This window comes from Emys orbicularis, chromosome 1, assembly GCF_028017835.1.
Source record: "Emys orbicularis isolate rEmyOrb1 chromosome 1, rEmyOrb1.hap1, whole genome shotgun sequence".
In the NCBI taxonomy this organism is placed as follows: Eukaryota; Metazoa; Chordata; order Testudines; family Emydidae; genus Emys; species Emys orbicularis.
The window spans coordinates 2749386-2770355 of record NC_088683.1 but is presented as its reverse complement, the minus strand read 5'-3'; the positions used below and the strand labels follow the sequence as shown (position 1 = coordinate 2770355).

Sequence of the window (20970 nt, the reverse complement as noted above, 5' to 3'; positions counted from 1 at the left end):
CATTTTAACGTTTTTAGAAGGTCTCTTTCTATAAGTCTTTAATATAGAACTAAACTATTGTTGTATGTAAAGTCAATAAGGTTTTTAAAATGTTTAAGAAGCTTCATTTAAAATTAAATTAAAATGCAGAGCCCCCCCAGATGGTGGCCAGGACCCGGGCAGTGTGAGTGCCACTGAAAATCAGCTTGCGTGCCGCCTTTGGCATGTGTGCCATAGGTTGCCTACCCCTGTGATAGACTGAGACTGGGTAAGATATTTGGCTTAGTCCCGCTGGACATTCTGATTAAAAACCTACCACAGTATAAAATCGTCAATGTTGCTCATACTAAATACAAGTATCAGGGGGTAGCCGTGTTAATCTGTATCCAGCAAAAACAACAAATAAATCTGTTAGTCTTTATGGTGCCACCGGCCTCCTTTTTGTTTTTATACTAAATACAGGAAGAACTGGCTAGCTGATAGATCCCAGAAGGTAACTGTCAATGGGGAATCACCATCCACCAGGGGTGTATGTAGCAGGGTCTTGCAGGGATTAGTTCTCAGCCCCATGACATTCAATATCTTCTGCAATGACCTGAAAGATAATATAAAATCTCTGCTGCTGATATTGGGGGGAGGGATAGCTCAGTGGTTTGAGCATTGGCCTGCTAAACCCAGGGTTGTGAGTTCAATCCTTGAGGGGGCCACTTGGGGTTCTGGGGCAAAAATCAGTACTTGGTCCTGCTAGTAAAGGCAGGGGGCTGGACTTGATGACCTTTCAAGGTCCCTTCCAGTTCTAGGAGATAGGATATCTCCATTAATTTAATTTTAATTTAAAATATTAGCAGGTGAGAGAAGAATGGGGGGAGCAGTAAATAATGGTGGGGACTGGTCAGTTCAACAGATCTACCCTAGTGAAACCAGACACTCTGGGCTGGACACAGAACTCACTGGTGGGGTCTCTGGCCCATGTGACACAGGAGGTCAAGACGAGATGATCACAGTGGTCCCTTCTGGCTTTAACATCTGTGATAACCAAGGCTCCCAGCATGCCCCAGGCCCCTCGCAGGCCTTTGGTTCAGTGCCATTGAGCCTGTGTCCAAGTCCCTGGATAACAAACCCTGAGTCTACCGCCTCTTCCCCAGCACGGTCTGTAACAGGCAGCCCAGGCTCATCGCCCCACTGGCCCCACTGGGGCTGACTGACGCCATCACTGGATGGTTTGGGTTGTTGCCCCTCCCCCGCATTCCCCACCGCCCGTCGTTGTCAGCAAATACAAGTGAATGGGTGGGGGGAGGGGAGAGAGACCTCGATTTACAGCACACGGCATGAGAGCGATTCCTGCCACAGGAGCGACTCAGGGCCCAGGGCAGGTCTATGTGGGGTTGGGAGATTCCCGCAGCGGGGTGCTCAGGGACACAAGTGGGTGGATAGGGGGCTGAGAGACAGTTGTGTGGGGGGGAGATACCTGCTCAGGAACAGGGGTGAATGGATGGTGGGTGCTCAGGGACAGAGTCACGGGGGCTGGCTCACAGCTGGGTGCTCAGGAATGGGGTGGGTGGTGGGGGCTCACAGCTGGGTGCTTGGGGACAGGAGGGTTGGGGGCGGGTCACTCAGGCAGGACGTTAAACTGTTGCTGTGTCCCCCCCCCATCACATCATCCCTGCAGAAATCCGCCCCATGTGCCCTCTGGGCCGTCCGTCTGCCTCAGCGCCTGCCCCAGCGCCCCCTTCCCAGTGCCAGGCTGTGACTAGCAGCAATAACACTCACACTGCCAGCCACGCCAGGGCGTCTCAGGGGGCAGCAGGAAGCCGAGCAGAAGGGGGGGCAGATTGCCATCTCTTATCTGTGTCGTCACTGGGTTTGAACTGTCACATCTGGTCCCATTTCCAAATACACCCTCCTCCTTCTTCCTCCCCCGGCCCCTCCCCCCTGCTGGGCTATAAGTCCCCCGGGGAACCAGAGCCTGGCACAGGCTGAACTCCAATACCCAGTGCTCTTGACCAGAGACACAGACGGACAGACAGACAAACGGACAGGTGAGTCCCTCCCCCCTCCCATCCCTTCTCCCCTCCGCGCTGGGTGCTGGGCGCTGGGTGGCAGCCAAGCCCTGGGACGGGGCCTGGTGGCCAGACTTGCCCTGTGTGAGCTGCCTGGGCCCTGGGACAAGGTCTACCCGGCTCTCCACCACCCACAGACCTGCCCCCCGCCCCACATGGACCAGAGCTGAGCGTCCTGTCCCAGAGAGCAGTGCCCAGGGCCCCACCCTCCCTGGCTGGCACTGAACCAGGTGTCTCCCCCTTTGTGAGGCCTGGCACATCACCCCCTGCAGGGTGTCCCCTGGCCTTTGGCCCTCCTCCCCTCCCCCAGGGATGTTGCACAAGCCCTTCCAGCCCCCACCTCATTGGAGCAGGGAGGGCTGATGGTGGGGGAGGGCCAAGGCAGAGCAGAGAAACAGAAGAGGTGGGGGGAACCCCCTTGGTGGAGCAGGCTAGTGTGGCAGGGAGCTGACTAATCTCCAGCTAAGCTCACCCTTGCTGCGGCCGTGGGGTAACCCAGGACCCACAGCCCTGGGTGTCCCCAGTGGAACATTCCAACCATGGGGTGGGTTTGTTTCCAGTGGGGTCCTGCAGGGATCAGTTCTCGGCCCTACACTAGTTAACATTGTTATCAGCGATCAGGAAGGATACATAAATCCATCACTGATAAGTTTGCAGGGGGCACAAAGTTTGGGGGAGTGGTAAATAATGAAGAGGGCAGGTCACTTATAGAGAGCGATCTGGATCTCCTGGTAAACTGGGTGCAGCAAACAATTTGTGTCTCAGCATGGCTAAATGTAAATGCTGACATCTAGGAACACAGAATGCAGGCCAGACTTCCAGGATCAGGGCCTCTGTCCTGGGAAGCAGGGACTCTGTAAAAGATTTGGGGGTGGGGGTGGGTAACCAGCTGAACATGAGCTCCCAGCGCAATGCTGTGGCCAAAAGGGCTAATGCAAACCTGGGATACAAAAACAGGGGAATCTCAAGTAGGGGCAGAGAGATTATTCTACATCTGTGTTTGGCAGTGGTGCGATGGCTGGTGGAATCCTGTGCCCAGTTCTGGTGTCCACGGTTCAAGAAGGATGTTGATAATTTGAGAAGGGTCAGAGAAGAGCCATGGGAAGGATTAAAGGATTAGAAAATCGGTTTTATAGTGACAGACTCAGGGAGCTCAATCTGTTCAGCTGAGAAAAGAAAAGGCTAAGGGGTGACTTGATTCCAGTCTATAAATACCTACATGGGAACAGATATTAGCAACGGGCTCCCCAATCTAGCAGACAAAGGTGTAACACGATCCAATGGCTGGGAGCTGAAGCTAGACAAATTCAGACTGGAAATGAGGCAGACATTTTTGGCAGTGAGAGTAACTGGAACAACTTCCCCAGGGTCGTGGTGGATTCTCCATCACGGGCAATTTTAAAATCAACACTGGATGTTTTTCTAACATCTCTGCTCTAGGCACTATTGTGGGGCAGGGCTCTGGCCTGTGTTTTATGGGGGGTCAGACCAGGTGATCACAATGGTCCCTCCTGGCCTTGCAATCTAAGCATAACATTCACATTAGGAGTCAGCTGGTGCTTGGAAATGAGCTGAGTGAAGTTACCAGTGTAGTAAGATGAGGCCCTGAAACAACCTCTTGTGTCAGAGGCCCAGTCTGAGTCCTGAAGCCTGAACCAAAGTACTTCCAGGCATTGCTAAGCAAAAGCTGGGCTGTGAGCCAGAGGCAGGCCCCACTCACAGAAGTTGGCGAGAAGAGGGCTGCTAGAAGCAGGTGCATCTTAAAGACAGGGTCAAAAGGACAGCGTAATGGATAGAAACAACATAATCAAAGGAGGACACAGCCCCCAATAAGTCAAGAGGCTGTACCTCAATACACCAGTAGGGATGAGTAATCTGTCCTGTAACTATAAATGTAGGTCCCGGAGTGCGCATTTTTGTCTGGCCTAGGGGGCAGTGGAAAGTCCCGCCACTGACTGAGCCGGTCCATTGCCAGGGGGCACAATTTCGTAGTATGTCCTGTAGAGTCTATAGGAAACTATTACTGTGCTTCATTTAACAATAAACCTGGCTCGGGTTCCTTCGTACCTTACTAGAGTCTGTGGTCTTTGGGGGTTCTCTCGGGGTTTGCTGTGTCATCGATCTGCGCAGAGCTGGGGCAGCACACAAAGGAAACTCGCACGCAGCCGACTCATCAAACAAGAGCAGAGCACCACACCGGTAGTTACTAACAACAACCAGGTGTCATGCCATGGGGGCAGGGATCTCTCAGTGGTTTGAGCATTGGCCTGCTAAACCCAGGATTGTGAGTTCAATCCTTGAGGGGGCCACTTAGGGAACTGGGGTAAAAATCTGTCTGGGGATTGGTTCTGCTTTGAGCAGGGGATTGGACTAGATGATCTCTTGAGGTCTCTTCCAACCCTGATATTCTATGAATTCACAGGGTCTGTGCTATGCTTGGCCTTTAAACAGCCTCACTAGCCCCAGATACAAGCAGCCAAGCCACAGACATGTGAGAACAGAGTCACTTCGGGGGCAAGTCTGACACCGCTTTCACTGGGCCATGGTCAGCACCTACATACCAGGATAATGGGCTCCCTTGAAATGCAGCAGAGACAGACAGGAGGGATCGTGGGCAGCCCAGAACAGGCCCAATACCTCGGCCACAGGCAGCACCCTCAAGTTCTAGTCCAATCTTCGTGGGCCTGAGAGACTCCAGGCCAATCCTGGAGGGTTGGTAACCATACGTCACCATTTACACCAGTGCCCAGTACACCTCTGCCCCGATATAACGCAGGTTCGCCTACAACGTGGTAAAGCTCTGACACGCTGCTCTGAGCGGCGTGCTAAGGGGGCCGGGCCGGGGCCGAGGGGTTGGATAAGGTGCAGAGGGTCTCGGGGGCATTCAGGGGCTCCCCCCCCCCGAGGATCTAGGAGGCAGGAGCTGTGGGGGGGCAATTTTGGGGGCCCCGCAGTCCCAGAGTGGCCTGGGGGATTAGCGGGGGGCCAGGAGCAGCCCGCTCCGCTTCCCTCACCCCGGCCCCAGCCGTGTCGCTTGGGGTAAGGGATCCCTCACCCGCACTCACTGGCACTGGCGGAAGCGGAGCAGCCCGGCCCCAGCCTGCTCTACTCCGCCAGCTCCCAGCCGCAGCGCTCTGCTTGCCGCCGCCGGTGAGTACGGGGGGCATCCTTTCCCCAACCTCCCCGCACTCACCGGTGGCGGGAAGCGGATCGAGGTGGCGGAGTGGAGCGGGCTGGGGCCACATTGCTCTGCTTTCCGCTGCTGCCGGTGAGTGCCTGTCAGGGGGCGGGGGGTGTGGATAGGGGTCGGAGCAGAGAGGGGACAGGGAGCAGGGGGGTTGGGTAGGGGATGGGGTCCTGGGGGTGATTAGGGACAGCGGTCTCTGGAGGGGGCGGTCAGGGAACAATGAACGGGGGGGGCCAAGAAAGTTCGATATAACGCTTTCTCACCTATAACGCGGTGAGATTTTTTGTCTCCCGAGGACCGTGTTATATCGGGGTAGAGGTGTAGGTGTAACTCGCCGCCCAGGGAGGATGGTGCATTTCACAGTCTCTTTGCACAGGTGTAAATGACAACACCCAGTGCAGGGCGCTGACGAGCCAAGCACAGGGCGCGTGATGGGCCGAGTGCCTCCCCGGGCTGGAGGGACGGGAATTGGGAAAGTTGCCATTTTACCCTGCACTGATGGGGGCCAGGCCCCAGCTGGTGTGACTCCATTGACTCCCGTGGAGCTCTGGCCAGTTTACACCCGCTGGGGTTCTAGTCCTGGTGATTCCAGCAGAGCTCTGACCAACGCCCACCCGCTGGGGGTCTGACCCCAAGGACTTCAATAGCCCCACACCAGACTGTACCCGCTGGGGATCCCCCCACTGACTTCAGGGGGAATCCAGCTGATTTACACTCCCTGGGGATCTGCCCGGAACTTTCCATGGGACAAGATGGACGTGTCGGGAGGAGGCAGGGTAAAGTGCCCCCCAGCAGCCGGCCCGAGTGGGAAGCAGAAAGAGGGCAGGATAAGAGCCTCTTCCGGCCGTAGGACGCTGCCTCCAGCCCAGGCTTGGCTTCCGGGGAGAGCAGCCAAGTGAGCCACCCCCCCCCCCCCGGCATGCTTGGCCCCTGTCCCCAGAGGCCCAGCGCAGGCAGGAAGCTAGATGCTGCTGCTGCCCCTCCCCAGCCAGGTTCTCTCCCAGGCAGCTGGCTACGCTGCCCAGAGCAGCAACTGGGAGCAGCTCCAGCCCACTTCCCGCCTGGGCACGGCTGCCAGGGAGAGCGGCCAGACATGCTGGGGAGGAGCCGGTGCAGTGGGAGGACAGAGCCCCTGTAGGGTTGCCAACCACCCCGGATTGGCCTGGAGTCTCCATGAATTAAAGATTAATCTTTAATTAACGATTATGTCATGTGATGAAATCTCCAGGAATACATCCAACCAAAAGTGGCAACCCTACCACCCCCCACAGGTAACAAGGGGCGGGGAGGGGGTGGGGAGAGCGCAGGGGCCCTGAGCTGGGGACAGGGTGTGGAGGAGACATGTAGGGCGGTCACATATCCTCCCTTTTAGCTTGTGCTCCCCCATAGGGGGAGGCACCAGTTGTCTGTGAGCCACCTGCACACAGACTGGCCTCCATCCTGGTGGCACTGGTGCTCTTCCAAACTCTCCCCTCCTGCCACCTGTGCTCTCCCTCCAAGTTCCATGTAGGTGGCTAACGTGGGGACCTGCCAGCTCCAGCACTGGGGGAGAGAGGGACAGCAGGAGATGGAAAATGCCCCTTCTGAGAACTGATTTGCTCTGCAAATGGGACCCTGTTGCCTGGAACCAGGTCCCGTCTGAGTGACCAGGGCCTCCCTGCTGACCCCCCCCCCCTCCCCACCTGCAGCCCTGGTTTGGGGAGTCCCTGGAGATGCAGCTTGCAGAGCCCAGCCACTGAGGAGCTGGGACCTGGCTCCCTGTTGGATGTCCAGTTCTGTCCCTGGGGCACGGCTCAGTGAAGGGTGGACAAGGAAGGGCCCTTCGGACCCAGGGAGATGGGCCCCGAGCTCGGTGCCCCAGGGCTGGGGGATGGGATCCCTCTCGGGGCCCTTCCAGCCCAGCCCGGCCCTTTAGCAAACAGCCCCAGCTCTGAAGTACTGAAATGCCTCTGAGGGATGGGTGGGGGGTCGTTCCGGGGGAAGTCTCAGGCTCTTATGGCCCCATCTCCCCGTTGTGTTTTCTCCCCAGGAGAAGTGAGAAGATGGGGCTAGTCGCCTACTTCAGCCTCTGCCTCCTCGGCTGCCTGATCTTTAACCCCTCACTGGAAGGTGAGTTCCTGCCTGGCCCCTCTGAGCTGGAGCCCCCAGGTGCTGTTTGCCCTCGATGGGAAGTGAATTCATTTCACTCAGGGGCCTCCAGCCCCACCATGGGGGAGCAGCCCTCGCAGCTGGGTCCCCAGAGCCCCTTCCCCACCAAACCCATGAATCCAGACCCCAGCGGTTCAGCACCTGCTCGAGGGGTGAGGCTGCTTCCTGCTCCCCCCGGCTCTGAGTGCAGAGAGAATCCCTGGGACCTACTGGGGCTGAGTGTGAGAGACAGGCTGGGAGCTAAACCCGCCCCCATCTCCTGCTGCTGCCTAGGGAGTGACTTTCCCCACTGTGTGCGGGGTCCCATCCTACCCAGGGAACAGAATGTGGGAAAACGTCCCCAATGAGTCACGTCCATCTCTTTTCATTGGGCTCAAAATGGCGCCTCTTCGTCAACTTGATCCCTCTGATTTTGATAATCCAAAATCTTCCCTCCTTCTCCCCTCCAAAGAAAAATCCTGGGTCCATAGACTATTTCTCTTCCCTGGCACCGCTTCCTTACTTAGCCCCACAAGTCTCTGCAGTTACTCCACATACTGCTAATCCCTCCCACATCCATTTGTCAGTAGCTCTCTGTCTTCTCTTCCCTCTTTGGGCCCTCAGCTCTCAGAGAATCATAGAAATGTAAGGCTGGAAGAGGCCTCCAGAGGTCACCTAGTCCAGCCCCCCCATACTGAGGCAGGACCACGTAAACCTAGATTATCCCTGACAGGTGTTTGTCCAACCTGGTCTTAAAAACCTCCAGTGACAGAGGTTCCACAACCTCCATTGGGAGCCTGTTCCAGAGCTTCAGTGCCCTGAGAGTTAGAAAGTTTCTCCTAATATCTGATCTAAATCTCCCTTGCTGCAGATTAAGCCCACTGATCCTTGTCCGGCCTTCAGTGGACATGGAAAACAATTGATCACTGTCCTCTTTATGACAGCCCATAACATACGTGAAGACTGTTCTCAGGCCCCCCTCAGTCTCTTTTCTGAAGGCTAAAAATGTGCAGTTTTTTAACCTTTCCCCATAGCTCAGATTCTCTAAACCTTTGATCATTTCTGTTGCTCTCCTCTGGACTCTCTCCATCTTATCCACGTCTTTCTGAAAGTGCGGCACCAGGCCTGTGCACAGAACTCCAGCTGAGGCCTTGCCAGTGCTGAGCAGAGCAGGACATTGTCCTCCTGTGTCTTACACACAGCACTCCTGTTAACACACCTGTGACAGTCCTCGCTCGGGGGTTGGTCGGTAGGGAGCATCCCCTAGTGGTCAGGGCTTAGGCCCGTGACTTGCAGGGGGTTTGTTGGCAGGGGATCCCAGGCCCTCCCCCTCCACCAGGCTCTGACCCAGGACCCTTTGAGTGGTCTCACAGCCACAGCTGCTTAAGGCTGCCCCCCCTGGGCCACTTCCTACCACCCCCACCCCCGCTATTGTCCCAAGGTAGGGACCTTCTGGCAGCTGCATGCAGGGGGTAGCTCTCCTCCTCTCTTGGGTTGGCAACGGCCTCCTCCTTTGGTATGGCCCCCTCGTGGGCCAGATCAGCCCTAGGGCCTTCCCCTTCTAGGGCCGTCCAAGCAAGTGCAGGGGAATTAGCAAAACTCAGAGTCCATGGGAGAGAGGGATACTCCCCTCCCAGGCTGTCTCTGTAACAGGTCCTCCCTTCCCTCAGCGAGGGACCTTTGAGCAGTTGTTGTGGGGAGAGATTCTGCCTTTTCCTCATCTCAGCTCTCCTCTGCTGGAGCTGCAGATCGCAGGTCTGCTCTCTTCCCTGCTCCGTCACCAAATGAGCTGCTCCCTTGCCCTTTAACTCCTCCTCCAGTTGGGGCATTTCCTACAGGTGTGGAATGTCCTTAACTCCTGGTTGCCCAGTGTGGGGTTTGTATACGCCGTCACAACACCCCAGGATGATATCAGCCTTCTCAACTGAATCACATTGTTCACTTATATTCAATTTGTGATCCACTAGAACCTCCAGATCCTTTTCAGCAGTGCTACCACCTACCTAGTTAGTCCCCATTCTGTACTGGTGCATTTGATTTTTCCTTCCTTTACACTTGTCTTTATTGGATTTCATCTTGTTGATTTCAGACCAAATCTCCAATTTGTTATGACTATTTGAATTCTAATCCTGTCCTCCAAAGTGCTTGCAACCCCTCCCAGCTTGGTGTCATCCACAAAACTTATAAGCATACTCTCCCCTCCATTATCCAAGTCATTAATGAAAATGTTGAATAGTACCAAACCCAGGGCAGATCCCGAGGGACACCACTAAATATGTTACCTTGTTTGACAGCAAAGCATTGATAACTACTTTTTGAGTACCAGCGGTGCACCCACCCACCTAGAAATTTCACATGGATCACATTTCCATAGTTTGCTTATGAAAGAATCATGTGGGACTGTGTCAAAAGCATTACTAAAATCAAGATATATGAAGTTAACAGTGTCTTACCATTCATGGAGCCAGTAACCCTGTTAAAGAAGGAAATTAGGTTGACTTGGCATGACAAGGGATAGAATATCAGGGTTGGAAAGGAGCTCAGGAGGTTGTCTAGTCCAACCCCCTACTCAAAGCAGGGCCAATCCCCAAACAGTTTTTTACCCAGTTCCCTAAATGGTCCCCTTAAGGATTGAATTCATAACCCTGGATTTAGCAGGCCAATGCTCAAACCACTGAGCTATCCCTCCCCCCAATGTCAATTTGATCTTGACAATTCCATATTGGTGATTACTTATAACCCAAGTATCCACTAGATACTTACAAATTGATTTTTTTAAATAATTTGTTCCAGTATCATTCCAGGTATCAAAGTTAGTTTACTGGTCTATAATTTCCCAGATCTTCATTGTTCCCTTTTTAAAGATAGTTACATTGCTTTCCCTTCTCCAGTCCTCTGGGACCTCACCCATCCTCCAGGACTTCTCAAAGATAATTGCTAATGGTTCCAAGATTGCTTTAGCTAGTTCCTTAAGTATCCTACAATGAATTTCATTAAGCTCTGCCTATGTGAATCATAAATTATCTAAACATTCTTTAACTGGTTCTTTCCCTATTTTGGCTTGCATTCCTTCCCCATTGTTGATAATATTGATTGTGTTAAGTATCTGGTCACAATCAGGGTGACCAGGTGTCCTGATTTTATAGGGACAGTCCCGATTTTGGGGTCTTTTTCTTATATAGTCTCCTATTAACCCCACCCCATCCCAATTTTTCACACTTGCTGTCTGGTCACCCTAGGTCACAATTGACTTTTTTTTGTCAATATTGAAGCAAAATAGGCATCAAACACCTCAGCCTTCTTGATTCCGTCTTTTAGTAGCTCTCCTTCCCAGCTAAGTAGTGGACATACACTTTCCTGCATGTTTCTCTTGCTCCTAATGTATTTATAGAACCTCTCATTGCCTTTTATGTCCCTTGCTCAATGTAAACATTTTGTGCCTTAGCTTTTCTGATTTTGTTCCTACAAGCTTGTGCTATTCTTTTGTACTCCTCCTTCACAATTTGTCCATATTTCCACTTTTTGTAGGATTCCTTGTTGATTTTCAGGTAATTGAAGAGGTCTTCATGGAGTCATACTGGCCTCTGACTCTTATTGTTCTCATCTTTCCTTTGCATCAGGATAATGTGCTGTTGTACCTTTAATATTGTCTCTTGGTGAAACTGCCAGCTTTTCTGAACTCCTTTTCCCCTCAGATTTACTTCTGATGGGACTTTGCCTATAAGTTCTCTGAGTTTGTTAAAGTCAGCTGTGACGGGGTGTGCATACCCTGCAATGGGCTGGAAGGGGTTAACCCCACACTATGGGTGGAGGAAATTCCATCCCTCAGACTGTACTGGGCATGCTCCAAGTGCTATGCTGGATTGCTAGTATAAAAGGGAGCAGCCCGGCTCAGTCCGGAGGGGGGGACAGGACTGCTGGAGAGGAAGGACCTTTGATGGAGACTACAGCTGAGGAGTCATCACAACACTTGCCTGCGGGAGCCAGAGATCTGGAGATCTGGACTGGAGATCTGTGGCCAATGGAGCCCCAGGGAATTACCTGCATTGAGGAGCCCAGAGACCCAGTGCTCCATGGACTACAACTTCAGGAAGCATGGTAGGAAGTGACCCAGGAAGGGTGAACAAGTGGTATCTCCCACCAGTGTGAGGTCAGTGTCTTTCAATGGATTCTCTGCTGACCCAGTGGCAGACCACTTCATCACTGTTGGGGCCCTGGGTCAGGGCCTGGTGGAGTAGGGTGGGCCTGGGCCCCCCTACCTGGACCGCTACTGCCCCTGGTGGCAGCTCCTGGGGTGTTGGCCACTAGGCCACACTGCCCTGTATCTGAAGGCTGCTGTATTGATTCTGGATGCTAGGCCATGCTGCCCTGAACACAAGGGCTGCTGTATTGGCTCAGACCCTTGGACCTCAGCATGGTGAGCCTGAGGCCCAAGACAGGTACACAGTAACTGTAGTGTCCGCACACCCACTCTCCCCCCAACAGGAGACAGGGTGTGCATACACTGCCACATCAGCTTTTTGAAGTCCACTTTGTTTATTCTCCTGCTCTCACTTCTTCCCTTCCTTAGAATCATGAAATCTGTCATTTCATGATCACTTTCACCCAACTGTCTTCAAAATTCAGATTTGCAACCAATTCCTTCCTGTGAGTAAGAATTAGGTCTAACATGGCTGTTCCCCTTGTTACTTTCTGCACCTTGGAAATAAGAAGTTCTCCCCAATACATTCTAAGAATGTTTTGAAAATTTGATGTTTTGCCATATTACTTTTCCAACAGATATCGGGCACACTGAAGTCCCCCCATTATTACCAGGTCTTGTCTGTTGGATATTTCTGTTATTAGCCCTATAAATGCCTCATCGACATCCCCCGGACTTGGTGGTCTATGTAGACCCCTACCATGACATCACCTCTATTTTTCCCCTTTTATCTTTACTCAGAGACTTTCAACTGGCCTGTGTCTCACCTTCTGGACCTCAGAACAAGTGGATATATTATTGGTGTATAACGCAACACCTCCTCCCTTTGTTCTCTGCCTGCCCTTCCTGAACAAGCTGTACCTCTCTCTACCAATATTCCAGTCATGAGGTTTATCCCACTAAGTCTCTTTGGTGCCAATGAAGTCATAATTTAGCTTATATACTAATACTTCCTGTTCTTCTGTTTATTTCCCATACTCCTTGCATTTGTGTGTAACCCTTCTGCCCGTCAGAGTTGGCAGCAACAAGGGCCGGGTTCAGTATCTAGGGCTTCCATTTCAATAACATAATGCAAACCGGCTCGAGCCCCCACCCAGTGACCTGGGAAAATTACATACCTCTCCCCTGGGCACCTCTAAGAGGCAATACTTCCCCTCTCGCAAGCACAGAGTCTGAGTGTAGCAAAAGCCTTTTAATAAAGGAGGGAGACAATGCAGCATTATCAGGGCCAGCTCTAGGCACCAGTGTTCCAAGCATGTGCTTGGGGCGGCCCTTTTCAAGGGGCGGCACTCCGTTTTGGTTTTTTTTGCTTCGGCAGTGGCACTCCGCCCCCTCCCCCTTTTTTTTTTGCTTGGGGCGGCAAGAAACCTGGAGCTGGCCCTGGGCATTATGTTGGGGAAACACCACAAAAAGGATTCATAACACAAACCATGAGCAAAAGACCCACCCCCAAGTAAGTTTGGCAGTGTCCTTTTCCCCTCAGGGTCTTAAGTCCAGCAACCCAAAAGTCACCCCTCCCACAGTTTCTGTCCTTGGTCAGTGCAGCCCCCCAGAGTTCAGAAGTTCCTCTACAGAGTCCACCTCCTCACCTGGGTAGAAGTGGGGGAGATATGGGGGGGCATCTTACATGCTCTGCTGCGCAAGTTGATGGCCGATTGCCACACCTCTCCATGGGGCTCTGCTCCACCAGCCACCCTGCTATCCACTCTATTAGCCATGCCTCTCCCTTATTCACTCACCATCCTGCTAGCTGCTCACCAACTTGTCTTCAGCCACCCCACCTTAACGCAGCTCTCAATAATTTTAGCTGGTAGTAGGGGAGCCTCAGTGCTGGTACACCAAAATAAGTTTAACATTTAGACCCAAATATCAGTGATTTCAGCTCTGTGGTATGCAACAAAACTCCTAGAAGAGTCAAAAGTAGCACTGTTACTACACAGTGCAACAAAAAAGGATAAAAACCAACCATCTATCTCAATTCACTGGGCTTTGGAACCCGTGTCCCTTGCCTAGCAAGTGCTACTTAGATGAGGGCGAGTCCCTCTGTCATAAAAGGCCAAGTACAGTTCTCATGTCCTTGAGTCACATAACCAGGATCACAACCTTTATTACTCCTGCCACAATAACAAAGAGACTGGGGATCCCACAGCAGCCAAAGTGACCATTTGGGCAAGCCGTCCCATCGTGCTAGGCAGGGTGGGTGTGCTCATGCAAACGAGATCATCCCCTGAAGTCCTTTTCCACAACTCACCACCAGATGTCAGGGGAGAGCTCATTCTGACTCTGCTTACATGTGTATAGACATCTGAGATGTAGAGCAGGTTCCCACACAATTACCCCTCTTGTTGCTTCTATGATGCTATAGTTATTTTCTTTTCCCCCTCCCCCAACATTTAACTTTCTTTTAAGGTCACCCGTGGGATTCTATCACCTGCCCCTTTAGACCTAGTTTCAAGCCCTCCTCACTAGGTTGACAAATCGGTGTGTGGTGTCCCTTCATCCTCTACTATAGTCCAGTGTCCCCAACCTCCCCTCTGCTCTCAGCCTCACCAGTGTCCCCATGACACCCAGTGCGGCCCCACCTCACCCCATAGTCCCTTGTGTACTCTGACTTATCCCCCTTGCTACCCCTCCCCGTCAGGTTCCCCAGTGCCCCTGCACAGAAGATAGGAGGTGACCATCTTCCCTGAGGGCACCCCAGCTCCTGTCCTCTTGGGAAGGGAGACAGTGGTAATTTTTACTAGGACAGCCTCACTGCCACAGACAAAGGGGGCAAGGGAGTGACAGCTATTTTAACTGAGTGGCTTCAGCCCCATTGAATGTAATAGGAGATAGTGGCCATTCTGAGAGAAGTCAAAAGTTCACAGGATTTTTGAGATCTGGAGAAGCTGGAAAGACAACAACTGACATCTCTGCTTCCATTCTCTTCTCCAAAACAGCCTCTCCCCGCAATGTCCTCTCTCCCCATCCCATCCCCTCTCTCGGATCAGGAGTAGAGGCCTGGTACTGTCGCAGTGGCTGGCAGCCCTTCAAACGCCATTGCTACAAGTTCTTCCCCCAAAGGATGACCTGGTCAGAGGCTGAGGTATGAGGTTCTTCTCAGGGATCCGTGGGGTGAGGCGGGTTAGTTGGCAGGGGCAGGGACTGAAGGGGTTTGGTGACATCACCATTGGCCCTTGGGTGTATCCCTGCAGAGGTGACGTGGCTAGTGCCAGGCACTCGGGCTTGGGAAGAGGCACAGACAGGGGGCTCTCTCCCCTCACAGCCGTCCCTTCTACTGCTGCAGCCTGGCGGGGCAGGACCCCACACCAGTGCCAAACAGCGTCCTCGTACAGGGGGAGTAACAGACTCTGCTGATGTCCCTGCTGCAGGTGCAGTGTCAGTATCTCCACAAGGGGGCCCATCTCGCCTCCATTCTCTCTGCGGCAGAAGGGGACATGGTGGCCAGACACATCATCAAGACAGGCTCCAAGGATGCTGTGTGGATCGGACTCCACAACCCTGAGCATGTGAGTGCCCGGAGCCTGCTTTGCCCCTGGCAGTTGCTCCCCCCCGCCATGATTCTGTTTCCCAGGGGCTGTGCAGAGACCATTTCCCATGAGCCCTTCATAGGGGCTGCCAAGATCTCCCTCTTCCTCTCCTAAACCCCTTCTCCCTGTCCTGGGCACCAGGGTCTCCCATCTGCACTCCACCCTCCCGCACCCTTTCCGTCTCCATCCTACCCTAAGCTCCGACTCCCCTTTGGCTTTTCCCTTCTAAATACAACCAGGCCTGGGTCTCCTTGGTCATCAGACTGAACTTGGACCTGCACCTGCCTCTCCAACTACTGCCCCATTTCCCTTCCCCCCTCCCAGCTCATGCAACGTGCCGTGCCCTCCCCGTACACCCCACATCCCATCGCCACTCCACCCTCTCCAAGTTTTCTAGTAACATTTTCCTGCCCAAGACTTGAGTCTCTGTCCCGCTTGACCTCTGCACTGCCCCTGACACTGCTGGTCACTCCCTCAGCTAGGGGAACCCGTTCTCACCTGGTTTTCTGTAGGAGACCCCCAGCTCCTTAGGGCAGGGAGACGAAGGGGGAGCAGTCACAGGCTGGGAAGGAGGCCCCAGCGTGGGAAGGAGCCATTATGAACATAGGCCTGGAAAGAACCTCCGGGGACACTGAGTCCAGCCTAGGCTATCGCCGGCAATCCCATTACACCACCCCCTTCGTAAACTTGTCACGCGCCATCTGCAGCTTTGTCGCCATTAGTTTCCTTTCTATCCTCTTTGTTCAGGGAGGTGCTGGGCTCAGAAGGCTCCCCAAACAGCACACACAGACTCAGGCCCTGGATCCCCTGCCCCAGACCCCAGGCTGGACTGGACCCAGTGCGGGAGGAGTGAGAGACTCTGTATCCCATTCTGTAGTATCCTCAGCCATCCAGCTTCCCCTGGCCTGGCAATGGATTGGAACTAGCACTCTGACCCATGAAGCCAGCTAGTCCCCCCATGAGCTGGGGCCAGGCCAGAGCCAGCACCCCTAGAGCTGAAAGGCCGCATTTTCCCCTTCTCTGATTCTACTGAGGTAGCCAGTCCTGCTAACTTGGGGTCAGACTGGTGCTGAGCCCGCTAGAGGGAAAAGGCCCCTTGTCCCATTCACTGATCCATCCAGCGTCTCCATCACAGACGCACTTTCATTTTGCTTATACAGGATGAGCTCACCCACATTAAACCACTAGTGACACACGGCAGGCCGTGCCATAAGGGACTAGAACATACTCCAGAGCAACTGCTTCATGGCAAGGAGATTCATTAATTCAGGCAAAGAGCTTTGAAGTAGAAGGTGAAGTTCATGTGCTAAGTGTTACTATTAGATCAGCGTCTCCAGAGCCCTTCCCCCTGAGCTGGCCTCTCCCCACCCACTGCCCCACGGCCCTTCCCCAACTTTCTCCCTCTGCTTGTGGAGGGCACTTCTGTTTTGGATTTAGGTGTTTCTATGGTGCCTTATCACCAAGGTCTCTTCTCCCCGGGACCCCACGACCTTTCTCCCCTGTCTCTGCAGAACAAACGCTGGAGGTGGACAGATCGCTCCTACTTTTGCTACAGTAATTGGAAAATTGGGGAACCAAACAACACAGGCGGCAACGAGTACTGTACTGAGCTGTTGAGACAAACAGGTAAGCAGATGCTCAAACGCACATTCACCAGCAAAGGAGCCAAGATGGGACCCTGGCCACACTCTCCACCTCTGTCTGAGGACATGACCTCCTGTCCAGGCATCCTGCCTCTCTCCCTCAGCTCACACTGCCGCTCTCCAGAGATAATCCCCTGATCTCACCTGGTAACTCCTCCCCCATGTGTCCCAGTTTGAGGCTCAGCTCCAGTCAGAGGCAGGCCATGCAGTACATTTGGCCCCAGAGCTATTGCCCACTGGTTGATATCTAGGTGGGGTATGGATTCTTCGGTTGGTGCATTGGTGGCTTTTGCCAAACTGATTCTGGAGGCAGCCAGGGGGCGATTTGGGCCCCAGGGCAATTTAGAGCAGCCTCAGGGCAGTAACAGCCTGGATGGCCAGAGCACAGTGGCTTCAGCCACAGCCCGCCTGTCCCCTCTGCTGGGGAGGCCAGGGCTGGTAGGACGGAGACTGGCTGAAAGGGAAAGCTCATTCGCCAATGCATGAGTGACTCATTGTTCATGGGCCCTGCTAGTCACATGACTCGCCCAGCCTCAGATGGAGTTTGAGTGTTCAGCAGCGTTGGCATGAATGCTCCTTCCCTCAAACTCACGCTGGGCAGGATTTGCTTTTCCATTATCTGCTACTGAAAGAGTCGCGCATCCAATTATGGAGCGGGAGCAATGCCATGTGACCTGCATAACCAATCACACACTCAGCAAACAGTAGAAGTGAAAAATTTGCAAAACAAATGTGGAAAAGGTTTCTGGATAATGCTCCCAGGGCTGTGTGGCTCTGCGAATGGGAGAGCGTGACGTTCCCCTCTGGTGTTATCTGGACCAGTGATCTGCTCGGTCACTCCAATCCTTGACTCTGGGAGCCAGCCTGACCCTGCTCTGCTGTGAGAACCCCCACTCCTGGGCTGGTCACACAGAGCCTCTGGCATGTAAGCTGTTCCTTGGATTGTGCAACCAAATGACACTACCCAATATCTCCAGTCCCAGACACAACCCTAGGAACCTCTGTCTTGCAGTGTCCAGTTATGCCTGCTGGACTCTGCAAGCTTATATGAGTTCATCAATTTAACAAAGAAATTGATATGTACCAGGCTTGTTATCCTAAGGGGAGTCTCTGACATGCTTCAAACCAAACACAGTGCTTCAGGTAGAACAAACAAACAGATTTATTAACTACAAAGATAGATTTTAAGTGATTATAAGTCAAAGCACAACAAGTCAGATTTGGTCAAATGAAATAAAAGCAAAACGCTTTCTAAGCTGATCTTAACACTTTCAGTGCCCTTACAAACTTAGATGCTTCTCACCACAGGCTGGCTGGTTGCCCTTCAGCCAGGCTCTCCCCTTTGATCAGCGCTTCAGTCGCTTGGTGGTGATGTCTGTAGATGGAGGTGGAAGAGAGAGGAATAACATGGCAAACATCTCTCCCTTTTATCATGTTCTTTCTTCCCTCTTGGCTTTGCCGCCCCCCCACCCCCGACTCAGGTGAGCCTTATCTCATCGCAGTCCCAAACTGACCAAAGGAAGGGAAAGGGGGTGACTCACTCAAGAGTACAACAGATCCTTTGTTGCTGCCTAGGCCAGTGTCCTTTGTTCCTGCAAAGCTGGGCCGGGTTTGTCCCATACCTGCCCTGATGAGGTGTGAACTGCCCCTCTGCTCCTGGAGAGTTTTTCCCAGGGCTTATTTTAAGCAATGAAGATACATTTTTAGCCTCATAACTACAAACATTAAATTATAGCCTATAACATTACTGTAGCAACGATGCTCAGTCCATCATGAGCTTTTCGAAGACACCCAACATGACAAGCTTTGCATTGGATACCACACAATCACTTTACAAGGATGAACATGGGGGTGCTTGTTGTTCTCCCAAGGTATAGAGCATCACAGAGAGAGGGTGAAATTCACAACAATCCATCAACCAGAATCCTCAGAGCTGCCTCTGGGCCATGCTCATACCCAAATGTGTAGGAGATGGAGGTAGGGCCGGCTCATTCAGCACAGAGCGAGCTGGCTTCCCTCTTCCTGAGCTTGTCTCTCCTCTGGCATGTAGCCAGGGCTCTTGTGCTCTCCTTTGTGGCCTTTTGAGGGGTGTTGGGGGGGATGGGAGGTAACAGCAGTCGCAGATCAAGAGGCAGTGTGGCCTAGTGGCTAGCTACGGGACTGTGATTCCAGAGACCTGGCTTCTGTTCCCAGCCCTGCTACTGAGCTGCTGGGTGACCTTGGGCAAGTCACTTCCCCACTCTGGGCCTCAGTTTCCCTTCCCACCTCTTGTCTATTTAGACTGTGCTTTCTCTGGGGCAGGGACTGTCTGTCAATGTGTGCATGGACACAGCATCCCTCAGGCCTTCATCTCCAGCCTCCTCATCCTCACAGCCTCATGCCCAGGAGCTGGGGTCTTCTCTCAGCAGGGTGCAATGAGGGGGGGTCACTGTAAGGGCAGGAATGGCCCCACTCGCCCTTCCCCCGCCCCAGTGATTTCTGTTTTACCTTCTAGGTTTTAAGGAATGGAACGATATTCCCTGTAACAAGCAAAACGCCTACATTTGCAAGTATCGACGCTAGCGAGGGGAGTCACTCGCCTGCGCCTGAAGTGGGAGCTCAGCGCCTGGGATGCAAAAGAACTGGGATCCTTGGCGGTGATCAGATAACGACCCAGACTTTCCGATGCTTTTGCTGCTTCAAGGGCCAGTCCCCTCCCTCCCCGAGAGACCAGATCTCACTTCCCCAGCTGCAAACTCTCTTCCCCCAAGTATCTCTGTTCTAGTTACAAGCCCGCCCCTTCCCTCCCTTCCCCTCAATGGCTGCAGCCCACTCCAAGAATAAACTCTCCTGAGCATGCAGGTCTGTGTGTGTGTCTCCTCTGTCCCATTCCTGGCCCTGATGCAGATGAGTCCATCCAGCCCCCTCTGACTTTCTCCTAAATAGCCCAGAACCCACTGGAGGAAAGGACGGGGACCCCCAGAGGGAGTAAGGTTGGGCCTGGCCTTTAGGCTAAGGGACAGGACTTGGTCTCCCTGCAATAACCAGAGTTTTCTCTCTTTTCTGTCCCACCGTCCCTGTGTCACCTCCTCCTGCTCTCATCTCCACTCAGACACTGAGTGCCTCAAAGCAGGAATGTGTCTGTCTGTGGTGTAAACATCAGAGCTCTCCACCGCTGGAGCTAAAGGACTAAGAACGCGTGGCTGAGAGCTGCAGCAGATGCCTGGGGATCAGGCACTGAGAGGGACCCGTACAGTGGGGTACATGGGCTCCATACACATCTACCCCATTCATACCAACAACAGACTGAGCCAGGACTCCTGGGTTCCATTCCTGGCTTGGCCGCCAACAGCTTCCTCTGTGACCATCCCTGGGGAAAGCCCCTCCCCATCTCGGTCTGTGCTGGTGGGGCTAATGACACCGAACTGATGCTCGGGTGGGGGTGGGGAGAGGGTAACACCAGGCGTGTCTGGACGCACTTGGGGATCGTGGGATGGATGCGGCTCCGGGGAACATTGTTAGTGAGGCTGAGGCATCCCCAGCTCTGCACCTCGAGGGGAGGGCCAGGTCACGCCGTCCAGTCCCTGGAGCTCACGGGTTGGAGGGGTCTAGCTAGCTGTGCCTAGTGGGGTGTAGGGGTGGGCCCTGTCCCTTGGGGGTTGACCCCCTGAGTGGGGAGAGGCTGAGGGTCTTGTGCTCACCCCTTTCTGAATGTGCCGAGGGGGGCATTGGCTTCTGTGCCAGTGAAATGGCTGCTGAGACCCTGGCTCCCTGTGGGCACTAACTCACTCTGCCCATGGAGACACAGAGCTCACAGCTTGGCCCTTCACCGCGGGCACTTCACACGAGCTGCTCCCAGCTGTGAGCCCATCACACCCCGGCCTGCCCACCCCTCCTTCCCCAGACAATGAGTGTGAGCCAAGAGCACCTCCCTCCGTTACATCTGGTCTGTTTGAACTGTGGGCTCTTCGGTGCTGAGCCTCTCCCTGGGTCTGTGCAGCACCGAGCACCGTGGGGCCTGGTGTGATAACTTGGCCCATACATTTATCCTCATTGTCAGCTCAGCTGTGAAAAGTGAGTGTGAGCTCCTAAGGTCACAAGAACCTCCGCCAACAACTCTCCGTGGGAACAGAAGCACGTACTCTTCATGCTTAATTTCCAAGCAGGCAAATGGGTATCAAGCCCAATTGTCACAACAAACGGCACAAGAAAAGCATGAAGGTGATTTGATTGTGTTACCTACTGACAGTTTGGAAACTTGTAG

The 20970-nt window shown here is 53.4% G+C and overlaps 1 protein-coding gene across 1 annotated transcript; it reads left to right on the top strand.

Moving 5' to 3' along the window:
- Positions 1–1949: 1949 nt before the first annotated feature.
- Positions 1950–19563, top strand: LOC135895440 (C-type lectin lectoxin-Lei1-like). Its single transcript, XM_065423551.1, has 6 exons — positions 1950–2018; positions 7256–7335; positions 14494–14639; positions 14926–15063; positions 16596–16710; positions 19222–19563. The coding sequence occupies exons 2-6, from the start codon at positions 7269–7271 to the stop codon at positions 19287–19289; spliced, it is 534 nt and encodes a 177-aa protein (XP_065279623.1). The 5' UTR covers positions 1950–2018; positions 7256–7268; the 3' UTR covers positions 19290–19563.
- Positions 19564–20970: the final 1407 nt, after the last annotated feature.